The following is a 19,220-nucleotide window of genomic DNA, read 5'->3' as shown; positions in this document are numbered from 1 at the left end:
GCAGAGTCTGACCTCACTTCCTCTTCCGCCCAGAATTCTATTCTGTTTACTCCTCCCATCTATGTTCCAAGCTGAGGCCAAGCAGTTGGTTTATTATAACTTAACCAATGAAATCAACAGATTGATATATGACACTCCCACATCACACACCGAGGCCGGGGTTCTGAGTAGGAGGACCCTTCCCACACCTCAGCATCCCGGCTAATGAGGGAGAGATGGCCAGGCAGGCAGTTCGGGAAGACTTGGTAGAAGGAAGTTAGTTTCTTTGACGGAGGCTGGCGGCCACTGAGGCGAGTAGGGGGTTGAGGATACAGCGTAACATTAGTAGAGGCTGCTGGAGATGCCGGGCAGCACCCCAGCTGGAGGACGCAGGGATAGTGCTAGGCATTCGGGGTTGGGGAGTCTCTCCATTGGGGCCCGGGAAGTACTGCTTTTCTCTTCCGCTGGGCTGGTGATATACCCGTGAAGCAGTACTTCCTTGTGCAGGCTCTGAGCTCCCTTGGTCGAAACACTTGGGGACCCGTGCGCCGGTGTAGCCAGAAGAATGAGGGCTGCGAAAGAAAGAAATGGAGACACTGAGCCATCCCAGGAGCCCTGGGAGCTGCGCTGGTGTCACTGACAGGGAATGATCTCACACAGGAAGGAAACCATTTGACCCTCTTAGTACTTGAGACATTGGGAACCTCTGGGCACAGTCCGGAGGTTCCAGTTTTCTGTGTCTCATAGTTAACTACATTTCTATTTAAGTATAATGAAGAAAATGCTCACTTTTTTTTATTCACAGATTAAAGAATTCTAATGAGAGATTTAAAAACAAACCATAAAGCCTCCTAGTGTCGGTACTAGAAAGATTATAGATTTGGTCTCCAGCACTCCATGCCCAGCTCACAGCTCCTGGAAGCCCCACACATGAACACACACACAAAGACCAAGAAGATATTTTTAAAAATTGCCAGACAGAAGCCAAGCTTCCATAGGGATAGGGTGAACTATGCATGTGAGCTTCAAAATAAAGTAGCCCTCTATTTTAAAAATTTACTCTTTAGGCTGTGGGGAGAGCTCAGGGGGTAAAGCATGTTCTTCATAAGTGTAAGAATGTGGGGTCTGGGGGCTAGAGAGATGGTCCAGCAGTTAAGAACACTGGCTGCTCTTCCAGAGAACCCAGGTTCAATTCCCAGCACCCACATGGCAGCTCACAACTGTCTATACACTCATTCCACCTCTGGCCCCCACATATATGTATGCGCACCATTGAATTGCATGCACACAAACACGCACACATGCATTCAGTATTTAATAAAGAGGAACAGGGCTGGAGAGATGGCTCAGCAGTTAAGAGGACTCACTGCTCTTCCAGAGGACTTGGGCTTGAGTCCCAGCACCCACATGGTGCCTCACAACCATCTTTAACTCCAGTTCCAGGGGATCTGACACCCTCTCCTTTTGTCTCTGCTACCACCAGCAATGCAGGTTGGCACACAGATATACATGCAGGCGAAACACCTTTTCATGGGGTTCTTATTGCTGTGGTAAGATGCTGTGGCCCAAACATCTCGGGGAGGGACAGGGTTTATTCCATCTTGCACTCCGTTATGTAGGGAAGTCGCCGCAGGAAATCGAAGCCAGAACCTAGATGCAGAAACTAGAACAAAAGTCACAGAGCAGTGCTGCTTAGGGCCTCGAGTCCCACGACTTGTTCACCCTTTCTTATAGTGCCCAGGGGTGGCACTGCCTCCATCAGTCATCAATCAAGAAAGCGCACTCGAGTCTTGCCCACAGGCCAATCTGATGAGGACATTTTCTCGGTTAAGATTTCTTCCCCAAACGGGCCGAGCTTGTGTAAATTTGACATAAGCCAGAATGACACTCATACACATAACATTTTTTAAAATGAAAATACGGGAGGAACAACTTAAAGACCTGGCTCAGGGTGGTCAACTGTGTACAGCTTGCCCCATCTCACCCAGGAGGTCCCTCTGAGAGCTGCTCAGGCTAGGGACAGGACTGCAGTCTAAAGAGCCACAGGAATAAAACAACAGGTGCTGTAGCCTCCAGCCTGGCAACCTCACTGCTACAGCTGCTGTTGGCACAGGGACAAAATGACCTCGAGACAGTGTTGCTAAGGAAGGCATTCTCTGTAAGGGCACAGGATGGATGTCACTAAAGTGTCATGCCTTGCAGGCTGGATGGTGAAACCGTGAGCAGAGATGAGGGCTTCTGTGCCTGGGTTGGGGAGATCTCTAGAGCCTGGGGTTGCCACTCTAGGTGACAGTGTGAGCCTGGGAGAGAGGGGCCTAGAAACGAGGCAGACTAAGGTCTCATGCCATAGCCGACTTTATTCAGAGCATCGGACAATTGATCCTCCAAGGGTGAAGAAGAGTCACTCGAGTAAAGGGCGCGATCATGAGGACAGGCTGCATGCGGTAAAAACATGTTTTTCTGTAGTGACATCTTAAACAGATGACAAGAGCCAGTTGTAATGAACTCGCTCCTGTCTGTTACACCTGGGAGGGGCATGAAAACACATTCCGAGAGCAATCCTGTATTTTAAAGAAAATGAGGTCACAAGACTCTTGTCTTCTCGGAGCTTACACCTAAGCGCTCATAATTCTTCTCCTAATTCTCTCCATTCTTGGACTGTGCTCAGACAGCCTTGTGCCAGGGGAGAGCAGGACACAGCAGCTTGGACAATATCCGTGGAGAAACAGGAATATACGAGTATGTGTGTTTGAGAGAGGACTCTGACTGGGGCGATCTGAGAGGGAAACCAGGTGTTTGAAAACGTCTTGCTGTGAATAGGAGCGGCGGAGCCACCCGCACGGCTAGCTTTTGCCCCGAAATAATTACACAGAAACTGTATTCTTTTAAACAGTTTCTTGGCCCATTAGTTCTAGCCTCCCACTGGCTAGCTCTCACATATTGATCTAACCCATTTCTAATATTCTGCGTAGCTCCACGAGCTGGCTTACCAGGGAAGATCTTAACCTGCATCTGTCTGGAGTGGGAGAATCATGGCAACTCACTGACTCGGCTTCTTTCTCCCAGAATTCTGTTCTGTCTACTCCGCCTACCTACTTTTCTGTCCTATTAGGGCCAAGCAGTTTCTTTATTAATTAACCAATGAAAGCAACAGATAGATACATGACCCACCTCCATCAGTGTCTGAGAAGTCTGTGAGGGGCACAGCCTTGCTGGAGAAAGCACTTCATCCCTGAAGCTGAAATTTGAGAGTATGTACCTTTGCCCTACTTCTGGTTTTCTCTCTGTTCTGTCTCATGTTGTGAAGATGTGACCTCTCAGCTTATAGCTCTGGCCACGATGCCTGCCACGTGTTGCTATGCCTCCCCACCATGCTGGACTCTCCCTCTGGAACCGTTGGCCCAAATGAACCCTTCGTTATGTTTTCTCACGGCAACAGAAAAAGAAGCAACAAAGAAGGAAACCGGGAACTCGTGAAGACAGGAACCTGCAGGGAGCAAGGTGGAGGAGAAGGGGCTTGGCTAAAGGAAGGCACAGTTTTCCCCAAGTATGGAAAGGAAAGAACTCTATATCCATATTCCCACCCCAGTGTGAATGCCCTCTGGAAACGAATGAGAAATCAAGATGGAAGGGATTCATGATTGTCTTTTTTTAAAAAAATATTTATTTATTTATTTATTTATTTATTTATTATGTATACAATATTCTGTTCGCGTGTATGCCTGAAGGCCAGAAGAGGGCACCAGACCTCATTCCAGATGGCTGTGAGCCACCATGTGGCCGCCGGGAATTGAACTCAGGACCTTTGGAAGAGCAGGAAATGCTCCCAACCACTGAGCCATCTCTCCAGCCCCATGATTGTCTTTTTATAAAATTTATTTTTATTTTCTGTTTCTGGGTGTTGTGCCTATGTGCATGTCTGTATACCACCTGCATGCCTGGTGCCCAAAGAGGAGGCAGGGAGATTTCGGTGACTTCGAGGCCAGCCTGGTCTACACAGTAAGTTCCAAGACAGCCTATCTTTCTTTTTTTTTTTTTTTTTAAATATTTATTATGTATATAGTGTTCTGGGCACCAGATGTCATTACAGATGGTTGTGAGCCATCATGTGGTTGCTGGGAATTGAACTCAGGACCTCTGGAACAGCTATCAGTTCTCTTAACCTCTGAGCCATCTCTCCATCCCAACAGCCTATCTTTCAACCTCCTATGAATACCCTGTCTCAACGCTCCCCTCCCCCCAAAAAGAATTTGACATTGATGGTCAAGGCCTAAGTGTGTTTCCTCTAATGTTGGGAATAGAGCATAAATGCCCATTCTCATCATTCTTATTCAGCGGGTCACTAGCTCAATCAACAAAACATAGATTCAAACGCCACAGAGACTGAAGAATAAAAATGTTTCATCTGCAACTTACAAACAAAATCCTTAGTTACAAACCCAGAAAAGGTGCACAGGATCCTGTGTGCTGAAAGCTACAAGAGGCAAATGCGAGAAACCAAAGTCCAAGCAAACGGGGAGAGATGCCCCCGTGATTGGAAGGATCGCCAAGTTCACGGGCAGAAGCTTACTTGCCGGGTCAGAGTATTCAGTAAGAGTCGGGCATCTAAGAAATTGTTTAATTGACAGCTCTGGCCTGGAAAATGAGATTGACAACTTTATAAAGGGCTTGAGGGGGTGAGGGTGCTCTTCCCCCTCTGTTACCATAGACACCAAGGAACCATCTTGGAAGCAGAGGGCAGTTTTCCTTAGGTTCACACCTTGACTTTGGGCCAAGGTGTAAGCAATACAAAGAAGTTTGTGCCTGGTCTATGGAGATTCATTACAGCAGCACCACCAGGCCGAGACCAAAGCTGGGCTAGAGAAGGTGTCTGCTCTGCCTAGACAGGCGCGATGCCAGCCAGTCATTCTGTAGGTGGAATTAGAGAGTATTCCAAAATGTACAGGGCTAATGAGACCAAGCCCATTTTGAAGAGGAAGTCTGAGGCAGCAGGAGGTGGTCTGCCTGCTTTCAACAAGGAAATTATAATAAAGCTTCACAGTGAAGACTGCGCAGTGCTGAGGGAGAGGAGAACACAGACGGGCAGGAAGAAAGGACTTGGCAGTGAGCCAGCATGGGCAGCGTTGAAAGCGGGCCTGGGGAATATGCATGCTAGGTGAGCACTCTACCACCACTGAGCCACACTCCCTGCTCTGCCCAATCGACTGTTCCCATGGTTATAGACAGTTGTGTGCTGCCACACGGGTTCTGGGAATTGAACCAGGTCCTCTTGGAGGAGCAGCCAGTGTTCTTAACCTCTGAGCCATCTCTCCAGCCCCAGATTGCTAATGAGATGTTGAGTCCTATGTTTTGGAAATTAGCCCCTGATCACGTGGAAGGTTTACAGCTGTCTGCTGGTTCCTTGTCTGGGACCAAGGGCTCCGGTAGCAGCTCCAGTCTGGGCTCCCTGTTAGGAACAAGGAAGACCCTGCACATCTGAGAGAACAGTAGGCTTGGGCACCCCGGTCTTCACTGCGGCTCTTTCCTAGCAAGGACCCCCAAGCTGCTGCTGGGTCCCAGGCTGGATCCCTCAAGCTCACCCTCGGGAGCACACTCGAGTTTGTGAACCCCTACTGGGGCAGGGTGAGTAAGTAAATACAATTCCCTGGAGGCTTCAGAAAGTTTACACCTCTCCAGAAGGCCATTGATGTGGATATCATCCCTCAAAACCCCTGGCTCTGGAGGCCGGAGGCAGTCCCCAGACTCAAACCCCTTTCCCTCTACTGGGCTCTCCCAGCTGCCCCCGACCCCTGCCACCGTCCCCACCTTGATGGGATTAAAATACCCCATACCTTTCTGTTGAGAAGACTCAGTGTCAAATGCCACCATCCTTGCGGGAGGCTGATTAACATTTGATTAATATGCACATAAAATGTTGTCTGAGCCCAAATACACAAGTTGAGAAATCAAAGAGTACCCTTCACACCCTTTTCTGGCTTCATCCTGAACGTTTATTTTGTTTGAAACAACTTCCTTGATTTCCTTCCTAAAAGAAAGGGAGATCTCCATTTTAAAGTGAAGCCCCCCCCCCCAAACACACCACACACACACACACACACACACACACACATCTCCAGCCAGTTCCACCCCCATAAGCTTGGAGGCTCAATCAGCCCTCCCTGAGTCCCTCTCCACAGCTCTGGGTGAGAGCTATATATCTTACCCAGGAAATTTAGAAGCTAAGAGGGCTTGTGTTTGGCTGGGAACTACAGTAAAACCTAAGTGATGCTTATGGGTTTGGGCTGTGTTACGTGTGTGTGTGTGTGTGTGTGTGTGTGTGTGTGTGAAATAGTCACTAAAATACAGTATGCTTCCAATTATGTTCCCATGAGGAAATGTCAAAGATCTTTAACAAAACGCTTGTGGATATTAAAGCGTAGGTCTCCTGCTGGGAGCTCCATCTATGACTGTTTGAAAATGCTAGCCACAGAGAGCACGGGAAAGAGGGCTCCAAGGGCTCCTGTTTTAAGCACTTGATTACACTAGCAGACTCCATTGACTGATAACCGGCGAATGCTTCCAAGGCGGCAGAAGGATTTGTTTGGGTGACAGGTTGCTTCTGAGACAGCCCTATTGGAGACTTAAAGTAAGAACAACTTGTTGTGGGATTTGATTTTCTCCACTCCTGACCAAAACAGTGAAAATAGGAAAAACAAAGTAAAGCAAAAACAAAACACTTTTGAAATCCAACAAACTTTGAAAATATTTCCCCTTCACTTCTTACTTTCCAACAAAGCCAGGGAGAGTCCAGGAGTCGGCTGTGGGCTGAGGAGGCGAGATCCCAGCCCAGATATTCTGCGTGGTAGGCTTCAGAGACGAGGACTTTCTGGAATAGAACTTAATTTCATTCACTAAATCCATCTGTTGTTTTGCAAATGAGCGGGGTGAGTGGAAGGAACTTTCGTGGGGTGTTTACCCCAGTCTGGTGGAGACTTCTCATCCCTCCCTGGTCTAATTAGGCCCTGCTGGAATTTGTTTGTTTGTCTTTGAGACAGGGTCTGGCTGTGCAGCCCTGGCTAGCCTGGAACTCTTCATTCTCCTGCTTCCTGCCTTCTGTGCCGGGACCACAGGCATTAGCCACCTAGTCTATATCAGTGATATTCTCAATCTTTCTCCCACTTCATTTTCCTCATTGAGATGCATCCTGTAAGGTGGAGGTATGCTGGGGTACGAGGGAAAATGTGGACCATGGAGTCTATGGGGCTCCCTCTCTCACTCCACACTTTAGCAATGGGACCGGAAGGTCAGGTTTTCCTGGCCTTAGTATTCTTCCCAGAATCTAAGGAGTGATAGTGGGCACCGCCCCAAAGACATTCTTAAACTTGACTTTTGAGCAACAGACTTCAGGCCGTCATTTCACAGGGGACACAATTAGTGGGAACGTCCCAGTAAGGAGTTGACAGATGAACAGGGTTTTGAGGGCCCTGGTGTCCCGCCTGGCTGGGGGAGGAAGGATGGAAGTACATCCCAGAGCTGTATAAGGATGCAAGAAGAAGGAGGGTTTGTGTTTTGTTTTGCTTTCCACTCTAATATTTCAAATTTGGTTTTGATTTTGGGAGAGATGATACTAGGAGTAAAACTATAGGACCTTCTGCACAGGCTCACACACTCTGCTGAGCTCAGTCCTTGGCCTGGGGCTTTCATCTTAGACAGGAGAGCTAAGTCTAAGAAAGATTTATTTTTATATGTACATGAGTGTTTTGCCTGTATACACACACACATACACACACATATATGTATACACACATTCTCTCTCTCTCTCTCTCTCTCTCTCTCTCTCTCTCTCTCTCTCTCTCTCTCCAATGGTGGAGGTCAGAGGAAAATTTAGTGGATTGGGCTGTCTCTTTTCACCATGTGTATCCCAGGAGTTAAATTCAGTCAGACTCAACAGCAAACACTTACTGAGCCATCTTGCAAGCTCCCCCAAAGTACATATTTTTGTGTGTGTGTTGTTTTGTTTTGCTTTTGAGACAGGATTTCTCTGCCCTGGCTGTCCTGGAACTCGCTCTGTAGACCAGGCTAGCCTCGAACTCACAAAGATCCACCTGCCTCTGCCTCCTAAGTGCTGAAATTAAAGGTGTGCACCACCACAGCCCAGCTAATTTGCTCATTTAAATGATGGAAGGGATGTTAATTTTTGCCTGTTTGGGGAACACGGTTGCAGGCTTCCCCAAAGATTATTAGAAAGATTTTGGCCTATAATGAAAACAACTTTCCTACTTTTAGGAAAGCCAGTGAAATGTAAAAGAGGTAAAGGTGAAAAAATTCTTGCAACTGAATTGATACTAGTGTACAGACAGAGCTATTCCAGCTTGTTCTCAGCAACAGCACCATATACATTGTTACACGGCAGCAGGCTGTGATAAGCTTCAGAGCCTGGGCTGCAGAGGGCAGGTGTCAATCTGCTTTCCCCAGAGCCACCAGCTTCAGAAAACCCTGGGGCCAGAAAGTGGAATTGGCAGACGGAGGCATGAAAACTCTGCAATCCCAGGACCTCTAATTGACACTATTCACAAAGCTGAAAACAGTTCCCACACAAATAAAAAATAAACATGGCAGGGCCTGGAGAGGCGGCTCAGAGGGGAAGAGCACACGCTGCTCTCGGCCGAGGACCTGGCTTTGGTTCCCAGCATCTGTATGGTGGCTCACAACCGTCTGTAAGCGAAGTTGGAGGAGATGCAATAGACATATACGTGGTACATATATACATGCATGCAAGCAAAACAAAGTAAAATAAATAACTCTAAAACCTCTATACATGGCAAAGATTTAATAACTCAGATTGGTTCTTGGACCCACAAACTATGGGCCATGATGGTGATCTGGGACCCACAAACACTTCGACACTTGGACCCACAAACTATAAGCCATGATGGTGATCTGGGACCCACAAACACTTCGACACTTGGACCCACAAACTATGGGCCATGATGGTGATCTGGAACCCACAAACACTTGGGGCTATGCCAGTACTCTCCGTCATCTTCCAGATTGAGACAGTGAGACCCTATTCTTAAGACACCAACCACATACTGAGTTATAGAACATAGAGAGAGGCTGGAGAAACAGGTCCATGGTTAAGAGCACCCCACTTGGGGGCTGAAGAGATGGTTCAGCGGTTAAGAGCACTGACTGTTCTTCCAGAGGTCCTGGGTTCAATTACCAGTAACCACATGATGGCTCACAACCATCTGTGGGATTTGATGCCCTCTTCTGGCCTACAGACAATACAAGCAGGCAGAACGCTGTATACATAATAAATAAATCTTTAAGAAAAAACTTTTTTAAAAAATAAAAAGTACTCCGCTCTTCCAGTTAACACGCACACCTCTGGAATTCCAGCTCCGGGGAATGCGGCAGCCTCTCTGACATCCACAGGTCTGCACACATGTGGTCGCCGCACACATGCGGTCCACAGACATACATGCAAGCAAACTCTCATACATAAAATAAAATACATCTTAAAAAACCATGGAGAATCCATGCTAGAAGGTTCATCCCTCCTGGCTGTCACGGAGGGGAGGTGCCGTTCATACCCGACCAGGAGAAAGGTAATCACTCATCTTAGGCAGCTGAGAACCCTGCGATCCATAGTAACGACTCCGGCAAGACAAGACCACGGGTGCAATCTTGGAACAGACGTTATGTACGGGAGCGACCAACCATTTTCTGATTGGATTTAAGGTCTACTCCACCAACTGAAACCCGTATCCTGGAGCCATTGTTAAATCCCTGTGTTTTAGGTTTGAGTTCAGTTAGAGTCAGTGTATCAGGAATTCCGTTACAAATTGGTAGTAATGTTGAGTGAATGGCACGTGAAATATGCAAATGAAAATATACTCGATTTTTTTTTTTTGAGCAAAATGAGCTGCCAGGACCATGAAAGTGGAGGCAAGTGTGCACACACTCACCCTGGGACCCCAGGGGGCAGCAGACTTGATTAGCAGGAAGAAACACCCTTTACCACAGGTCCTGCTGGAGTTGTTTAAAGGGATTTGTGGTCTTCAAATTTGACTAAAGTATTTATGACGATCTCTCTACTTAGATGACACCTCCTTCTAACAAGTTCCAGGTAGTGCTAAGAGAACATCTGCACAAACATCTAAGAGCGGCCTGAAACGTATCCTCAGCTGCCTCTCCCACATACCTCTGAGCCATCTAGGGAAGGGAATTAATTCCTAAGCCCCCCTCTGTGTGTGGTCTGGGGAAATGACTTGGAGAACGACCTGTGAGGTTGCGCTGGGTACCAGGGATGGCCGCTGGGTGTCGCTGCTGCGGGGATCAAAAGGTACGAGGACCAGCAGCTCTCAGGATGCTTGGAACGTGGGCAGGTGGTCCCCCCCCCCCCCCCCCGAACGTCCTCGCCCCAGAACCTGCCGGAGGCCGGGACGCACCCCTGCCGTAGAACGCTAGCCCAACGCCCAGGAGTAGATGATATGAAATTTCAGATAAGCCAGTGGTCCTTTGAGCAGCTTGGAAGCACGTTTTACAACTTGCGGAACATTTGGGAAGTCAAATGACTTCCTTTAAAACGAGAAACAATTTCAGCAGACTCTGGAAGGTGGGCTCAACACCCCTGGTCTCCCACCGTGGCCAGCCAAGGTTGAGGGTGGGAGGCAGGCCGGTAGCCCTTTACCTTGAAGTTGGGAGCCCATCTGCCCCCAGCAACTGCGGGTCCTGAGAAGAGATCACAGCATCCCAGGGCCCTTCTTGTCATCCCTAGCGACCCAAACTTGAAGGCGGAATCTAAAGGGGGAACCGGTGGAGACTACAAACGGGTTTATGGCCTGCCAGCAGGGCTCTGGGATCCAAATTGCCGGGAGAGGCAGTCCCTGGTGGTTTTGGCCGGGCGGGTGCGCAGGGCCCTGCGGTGCGCTCATTAGCGCCCACTCTGCTTAATGGCTTCCTGTGGCTGCTTGTTTACTTCTGTGCCCGCGGCTTTGTTCCTGGACCTTGCTTGCCCAGCTCACCACTTTTCTTTGCTTGTTTGCAGGCACAGCCCGAAGCCCCGCCAGCATTCCCGCCCAAGGCCTCAACCCGGTTCCCTCCAAGGTCCAACACCTACCTGGTAAGACAGGACCCCTGGTGTGCGGTTCTCTGAGCAGGAGCAACACCGGGCATCCCAAAGGCCCAGGAGAGCGGCACCAGATCCCCTGACGCTCCAGGCGAACCTTTGCCACAAGGCTCCCCAGCAGAGACAACCGCCTGTCACCTACCTGCTTAGGAGCTGGGGCAGGAAACACGAACCCTATACATCCCCGGGCCTCTGAGCCTGGTTCTAAGACTTGAGTTGGCAGGGATTTCCTTAGCCTTGGGTCCTTTAAGTATTTCCTGCAGAGGGGTAAAAGGTCTCCCCTTACAGAGCCACTGCCTGAATCTGAGACTGTCCAGTCTCCACAGAAAACTAGTTCTTAACTGACCTGCCATTTCTGCGTCAGAAGTGAGACCCGGGTGGGGACGGTGTCCGTGGAACAAGCTGCATTTTGATGAACCAGAACAGTCCCCTAGCTAGAGGGCAATGCATGGCCGATTTTATTTTATTCTTGGGTTTGTGAAATCCCAGGACACATTGTTTTGCACGAGGGCCTGCGCTGGTCCCCTGCACTGGTCCCCTGCATGTCCCCTGCAGGGCATCTCTTGTGTAGGTGTCATGAACTCAGGCTAAGCTTTGTGTCTGCCAGGTACCAGGAGAGACTCACTTACCTAAGGCTACCCAGGAAGTGCAGGGCTTAATCTCTGGGTGCAGAGTGACTTCGGAGGAATGGCCTTTCTCTCAAGATCACATACAAAAACCTCTTACAACTAAGTACACGAGTGGTTTTGCCTATCCCAAACTGGGTCTCTGAGACCCTGGGAGGCCTCTCCTCAGCCAAGTGTTGGAGGCAGCTGTTCCTCTATATGTCAGAACTGGCCAGAGACAGATCCTTGTATCTATGTAGCAAAACTTTATTTGAGAGAAGGTGAGTCCTGAGGCCGCCTTTATGCTAAATTGGCAAGTGTGCCTTAAGGCAAACGAATTCCTGTGTGGCAATTGGGATAGAGAATGGTGGTCACACAGGACAGCAATGACCTTCCTCCTGATGCCCAGACCGGCCCTCCTCCCATGCAAGAATCCGCTAGGGTCAACTTCTGGCTACTACTAATTAGCCTTTAAAAAAAAAGAAAGAAATTGGACTGCCTGCCTTCTGATTGTTCCCTTTAACTGTTGAAATGCAAATGAATTTTCGGACAGAAAACTTGAAACATGTGATGGGTGGTATTAATTCTGTGTCAGTGTGACCAGGACGCTGAGCTGAGGTAAGCCAAAGTCACCCAGAAGGCGCTCTGGTCTTTAGAAACAGGACTGCCATTTTCACTCACCTTAGGGTTTGCCTTTAGAAACGTCAGAGTGCAGTGTGTGTTTATTTATATACCCGTTCTCCTTGAAAATAAGATTACAGGGTTGCAAAATGAGCTGACCAAAAGTGGGATTCTGAAGAACATGACTGACCATGAGGATTTCTGGAAGCTGGTTCAGGAGGAAGCTCTTGGCGTGGGAATTAAAGAAAAACTCCAGAAGATAAGATTTAAGTGTTTGTATATTTCTTTTCTCTCCACACTGGGGATGTTTGTTACCTTTAGCAGATGGCTCTAGGAAGTGACCTGTGGTCTGGCTTTCAGCTGTGATCAAAGATTTAAACGTTGTATTGATTTCTAATAACTTTAGTAACAAGACAAAGGTTTTGGTGATAAAGTAAGCACCAGGAAGGAAAAGTGGTTAAGGTGGGTAAGGTTTTCCTTTCTGTCGAGTGAGCAGAGCTGGCACTGCCGGGAACCGGGGATGGAGAATTACGGAGTTTTTTCCCCCTGGATCTTGCCAGGGCTTCCCACCTCTCTCACCAGAGTGAAGAAATTCGTTTTGATAACTATTCACTGTTTACTTCTTGCTAAGAACCGAGTGTGCAGTTATGTGACAGACGGGTGGAGTGCCGGAGGGGAGGATGCTTTGCCTGTGTCTGTGTGTGCACTGCCTGGGAGGGAGAGACTTGCTGAGGGTGGACCAACTGACGCAGGGTGGTACAGCTTTCAACAGTGAGCTGTCTGTCCGTCTGCCATCAGGACTGAAGTCTGGGGAAACCCATAGGCTGTAAGTCTTTCTGCATGAGCACAGAAAGCCATGCGGCTTGGGCAAGCAGTTTTAAACAGTTCACAGGAGGTAGAGTTCACAAACTGTTTTCACTGTTGAAAATGCCTTTGGGTGAAGGTAAAAAAAATGCATTTCCAAGGTATTATTCTTTTTCTTTCTTTCTTTTTTTTTTTTTTTTTTTTTTTTTTTTTTTTTTTTTTTTTTTTTTTTTTTTTTTTTTTTTTTTTTTTGTTTTGTTTTTCGAGACAGGGTTTCTCTGTGGTTTTGGAGCCTGTCCTGGAACTAGCTCTTGTAGACCAGGCTGGTCTCGAACTCACAAAGATCCGCCTGCCTCTGCCTCCTAAGTGCTGGGATTAAAGGCGTGTGCCACCACCGCCCGGCTGGTATTATTCTTTTTAAAGCGGGTGAGTGTGGAGGGTAGAGACAAACACGAGACAGATGAAACACGCACAGTGGAGCGGGGTTAAGGAGGAGACACAGACATGTGGCTCCCACGTGGGTGCACTTTAATGGGGGAGGGGCGACAGGTAAGGTGCAGGTGTGCTGACACAAGAGGGTGGAAGGGGAAAAAGGGGGGGGGGGCTCGTGGAAGCCTGCTTTTAACGAGAAGCGCAAGGGTATCTGGGAGAAGTGTCCCTGCGCCTGAGCGTGTTGGTGTCCGTAATCCAGGAGGGTTCTGGGAGTTGTAGTCTCCAAAAGGAACAACACAAGGTCAATTTAGAAATGTGACTGCTGTCAAAGCTGTTCCTGGCCCTTAATGATTTCCATATTTCATAGATCCATATTTTATAAAAGAGACGTGTGGGGCTGGGGGCTGGGAAGTTGACTCAGCTGTACTAGCAAGAGGGCCTGATTCAGTCTCCAGACTAGGTCGTGTAAAAGCCAAGTGTGGAAATAGCACAGAATCCCAGCCAAAAGGAGATGGAGACCAACCGTCCATAAAGATCAATGCCCAGTCAGGCTGGCTGAGCTGGTGAGCTCCTGGGCACTGAGAGACCTATCTTAAAAATAAGGTGTGTGTGGGGGTGGTAGAGAGAGCACTAATTGTTCTTCCAGAGAACGGGGTTTCAATTCCCAGCACCCACATGGCAGCTCACAACTGTCTGTAATCCCAGTTCCAGGGGACCTGATATCATGGTTTGCAAGCCTGCTGGGCAAGTCTTCTACCACTGAGCGACAGCCTCAGCTCTCTATTTAAAACAACAACAAAACGAAAGAACAGCAATAAACCATTTTGACGCAGAGTCTCATTAGGTTGCCTCGACGGACCCCCAGCTCGGAGTCTGTACCACCCCGGCACTAGACTTCAAGCAGTTTTCAGAGGCAAGGTCTCTCTAAGTTTCCCGAGTGCCAGGGATTCTACTAGGTGTAGAGCACCGCACCTAGCTCAATAAATAAAGATACCTATTATCACTTACATACACTGACTCTATAAATGAATGCTGAAATTCAAAGATGAGTCTTACATAGAGGAAAAATCTGTAAATTTTAGTTTTATACCCAAAGGAACAATCTCTTCCGACACTGAACTTCCTCCCTCCCTCCCTCCCTCCCTCCCTCCCTCCCTCCCCCCCCCCCTCTTTCTTTCTTTCTTTCTTTCTTTCTTTCTTTCTTTCTTTCTTTCTTTCTTTTTTGGTAAGGAGAGGTTTGAGACAGAGTTTCTCTGTGTAGCTTTGGAACCTGTCCTAGAATTCACTCTATAGAACAGGCTGGCCTCAAACTCACAGAGATCCACCTGCCTCTGCTTCCCGAGTGCTGGGATTAAAGGTTTGTGCCACCTCTGCCCGGCAGAGCTGTATTTTCAACATTAAGCAGCCAGTCTCAACATGAAGTCACACTTTTCCTGCATATAGGGTAATGAACATTTATACAATTACAGATTTGACTTGTTGATAACGCTCCAATCTCTCTCTGCAGTGATGAACCCCAGGCCCTGGCCGCCAGCTGCTGAAACCAGGAGGCTAGCCAGCACTGATCAAGACTGTGGGGGCCGCCAGGGAGCCCAGGTAAGAGTCCCTCTGGGGATGGAAAATGCATCTTCTGATGCAATGGGTTTTTGGGTTCTTAATTTTTTTCATATTGAACATCTACATTTTAAGATATTTTTGTTATTTAGCAGTAAAATATCCATTTGAACAAGTAGTTGGCGTGGCATGCAATTTTAGATTCCTATTACATGAAAAGCAGTGTTTTTATATCCCCGATTTAACTTCATTGAAGAAGGTGCAACAAAAGGGCAGACTCGATTCCCACATTACTGGTGATCTCAGGAGAAGAACCAGGGGACTGAACAACTTGGGGAGAGGGCTGGGTTACCAAGACAGCCAGGTACTGCTTGCATCACTATGACCAAAGCAATGAACACAATGGAACAGAAGGCATGTTTACTGTGACTCTCAGTCCACCGTGGCAGGGAGGGCATGACGCTCATGCCTGTGGGAGCATGTGCTGAGATGGTTCCATCATGGCGGAACAGGAAGCCGACACCAGCTGGACCCATCATGCCTAGGGGACCGTACTTTCAATAGCCAGGTAGCACTTTCCCAAATGGTCCACAGCCTCCCCAGTGATGCCACCAGCCAGGGAATGAGTACCTAAGATGCGAGACTCTTTTCAAACTGCAACAACTGGAAGCAATGTTTTGGCGAGAAAGAAAATGACTCATTTTTTATTCTATAAAGTCACAGTGTAATCAATTCAGGAAGCCTTCCTATCAGAGCATGGTTGTTGGGGTTGGAGGAACACTCAGTGGTTAAGAAAACTTGTTGTTCTTCCTGAGGCTGTTGGTTCAGTTCACAACTGCCTGTAACTCCCACTTCAGGGGAACTGATAACCTCTGGCCTCCATGGGTACTGCACACACACACGTGCACATACATGCACACACACGCACACATACACGAACACACACGCTCACACACATGTGCAAACGCACACACGCACACACTCATGTGCACACACACCCATGCACTCATGCACACACACATACACATACACACATGCACACATGCACACATATACATGCACGTATACACACACACAAATCTTAAAGGAAACTAAAAGTAGGCTTTTTGTGATCTCACAGGGTCTGTGTTTTGATAAGGAAGGGCTGTTCTTTGAAGTTCAGGCTGCTCACATGAGCTGGATTGAGTCCTTGCCTTAGTGAGACACTTGGCTCTGTGATATGGGATTCCCCTCTGCATGCTATGAACACCATTGGTTAATAAAGAATCTACTTTGGGCCTATAGCAGGGCAGCATATGGCAAGGGAAATTCGAACAGAGATAGAAAGAGAGTAGGCAGAGTCAAGGAGATGCCATGTAGCTGCCAAAGGAGAAAGCCTCCAGTTGCCAGCCAAAACTTTACCTGTAGGTCACAACCTTGTGGTGATACACAGATTAATAGAAATGGATTAATTTAAGATCTAAGAGTTACCCAGGAATATGCCTAAGCTTTTGGCTGAACAGTGTTGGAATGAATATAGATTCTGTGTGATTATTTTGGTCTGAGAAGTGGAGAAACGAGCAAGCAGTCTCCGACTACAGCTCCGCCTCTGTCCAGTCCTCAGCTCCATGGCAGGACACGAGGCTGCCGATCTGATCCACCACAACCTTCCAGTCCCCCACCCAGTCCTGCTATTCTGTGTATCTCCATCCCTTCCAGCTAGGTGATTCCGTGATAAGGAGCCTCCCCATCCAGGCAGAGGGCCATAGTTTGGATATTAAAGCCTGAAGTCTCTCAGGAGTCAGTGCGGACCATGTATGCATGTCCAGGCTGTGCTGGGCCAATTGTTTTTCAGTATTGCTTGTTGGGTTTTGTTTGTTTGTTTGTTTTTTGTTGTGTGATTTTTTTTGAGACAGGGTTTCTCTGTAGTTTTAGAGTCTGTCCTAAAACTTGGTCTGTAGACCAGGTTGGCCTCAAATGCACAGAAATCCACCTGCCTCTGTCTCCTGAGTACTGGGATTAAAGGTGTGCGCCACCACTGCCTGGGTTTTAATTTATACACTTATCATGAGAAGTCCAGTCCTAGGGAAGGAAACCTGAGTTTGACTTTTGACCTTGCTCCCTAACTGATATTAGGTGGGCATTAACCTCTTTCAGCTTCTTCCTCTAGAGAGGCACACTCACAATTTCTATTCAAGAGGTCCTCATAAGTGGGCCCACAGGGAAAGGTCCAAGTACCGATTGCTCCGAAAGGAAACTTGAAGTCTGGGTGCTGCTGAGAACATTTTTTCCACCACAGATAGTTGTGTCAACTTTTGTTTTTCTTTCTGAGATAGAGGCTTGCTGCACAGCCTAAATTGACCTCAAACTTGCGATCCTTCCGTCCCAGGCACTCAAACACTGGGACTATAGATGTGTGCCACCATGCTCAGCTCTAAGAGTCTTACCAACTTAACGTGTTGTGTTTTGAGCTTCTCTACTGGGAAGCTACTTCTGCCCAAGTGGGAGCCAACATACTTAGACACATTCTTTCCACGGTGCCCAGCCTGCAGGCAGTGCTGACCCACGCTCTTGTGGGAAAACTGCCTCACACACAGGTGCAAGGAGCACCCCATTTTTGGTTTGCTACACAGACCGTCTCTGGGGGGGAGGACAGTCTGTCAGATGGCTGAACTTGGCTGAGAGTTTAATTTACAGTCAACGGTTTAATTTACTTACCGACTGCATTCACCAGGGAGGACAGAGGACCCTTCACTGTAGATTCCAGATCTGCCCAGCAGTTTTGAAACAAATTAAGCCTTACACACAGTTCAGGAAAGGCGCTTTTCTTGATTGGGGGTAGAAATGGGCGGCCGTCGAAGGCAATCTTCGTCTTTATCGTCTTTGTAGAAATGTCAATATGATGGGGTTTGGGTAGGTATGGGGGAGGTGACTGGGTTTAGGTGAGGTCAGGATGAATGTCCTCATAAAAGGGTCTGGGGGGGGTGCTGTCCCTCCTACATGTGAGCACTTACTAGGGGAGGTGACTATCTCCATTCCTAGGACCTGCTGTGCTGGCTCCGAGTATCTCACTTCCTTCTTTTGGGTCATGAGAAAATGGATTCTTGTTATTTCAACAACCCAACCTGTGATATTCTGTGATAGCAACCCGAGCTAGCCCGAACTAAGACAATAATATTCCAGTATATGCATTGCATGATTTCTTCTTTATCTTGGGTAGCTTCAGAGACCAGAGCGAGGACCATGGGAAGACATCAGAAAAGTAAAGTTCAGATCAGTATGAGTGATGTTGATCTGAGCCACAAATATGCGTCAATATGACCAATATGACTCAGGAAGGGTCACAATGCTTCCGCTAACTCAGGATGTGTGAGAGCTGAGAGCAGAACAGAAGCAACTAGAAAAGTGAGCCTATAATGAGAAAGAGAAGTGGTCTACCTCCCTCTCTTGACAGCTATCAATCACCTTTAGCTGTGGGAATGGGGCCTCCTGAGATGGCATGTCAACTGTTGTCATTGTGTGGGTCTTGCATAGGTAGCCATATTGTTGAGATGTCACGGGTGTAGCCTCCCTGTCATATACAGAAGACAGGCTTGCTTGCAGAAGACACCCTAGGCTTCTGGCTCTTCCAAGCTTCCCACGCCCCCTCCTGCCGTGTTCCCTGAGCCTCCAGTGTAGGGCTTGTGTTGTAGATATACCAGCTGGTGCTGGTCAGTTTTTATTTTAGCCAGTTGTGGGTTTCTAGGTTGGTCTTCATCTGATGCAAAAAGAAGCTTCATTTTTTGATAAGATATAGTTTTAAATGTTATTTAATTAATGAACCAGTTTTTTAGATTTTTTTAAAAGTAATTTACATGTGTAAGTGTTTTACCTGCATGTATGTCTCTGCACCAGGCGTTTGCCTGCTGCTCACAAAGGCCAGAAGATGTGTTGGGTCCCCTGGAACTGAAGTAGGACGCGTTGTTAGCTGCCATGCGGGTGCTGGGAATCAAACCCCATGTCCACTGGAAGAGCAGCTAGAGGGTTTTTCTTATTTAATTTGTTTATTTTACATCCTGACCACAGTTCCCCCTCGCTTCCCTCTCCTGAGCGCCCCTCTGCCCCTGTCCAGAAAGGGAAGGCCTCGCATGAAT

At 47.8% G+C, this 19,220-nt stretch overlaps 1 protein-coding gene across 3 annotated transcripts in view; it reads left to right on the top strand.

Moving 5' to 3' along the window:
• The window catches only part of LOC126497776 (uncharacterized), a 74,148-nt gene that overhangs the window by 22,142 nt on the left and 32,786 nt on the right, over positions 1 to 19,220 (top strand). For all 3 annotated transcript variants that reach the window (XM_050135952.1, XM_050135951.1, XM_050135950.1), the window contains 3 exons: positions 11,012 to 11,086; positions 12,452 to 12,590; positions 15,062 to 15,150. In XM_050135952.1, the coding sequence (XP_049991909.1) occupies positions 11,012 to 11,086; positions 12,452 to 12,590; positions 15,062 to 15,150 (303 nt within the window). The remainder of the gene's footprint in view (positions 1 to 11,011; positions 11,087 to 12,451; positions 12,591 to 15,061; positions 15,151 to 19,220) is intronic.

This window comes from Alexandromys fortis, unplaced genomic scaffold (assembly GCF_014885135.2).
Source record: "Alexandromys fortis isolate MF-2015 unplaced genomic scaffold, M_Fortis_MF-2015_v1.1 scaffold_23, whole genome shotgun sequence".
Lineage (NCBI taxonomy): Eukaryota > Metazoa > Chordata > Mammalia > Rodentia > Cricetidae > Alexandromys > Alexandromys fortis.
Note: the sequence above shows the minus strand (reverse complement) of the source record. Positions and strands in the feature narration are given on the sequence as shown.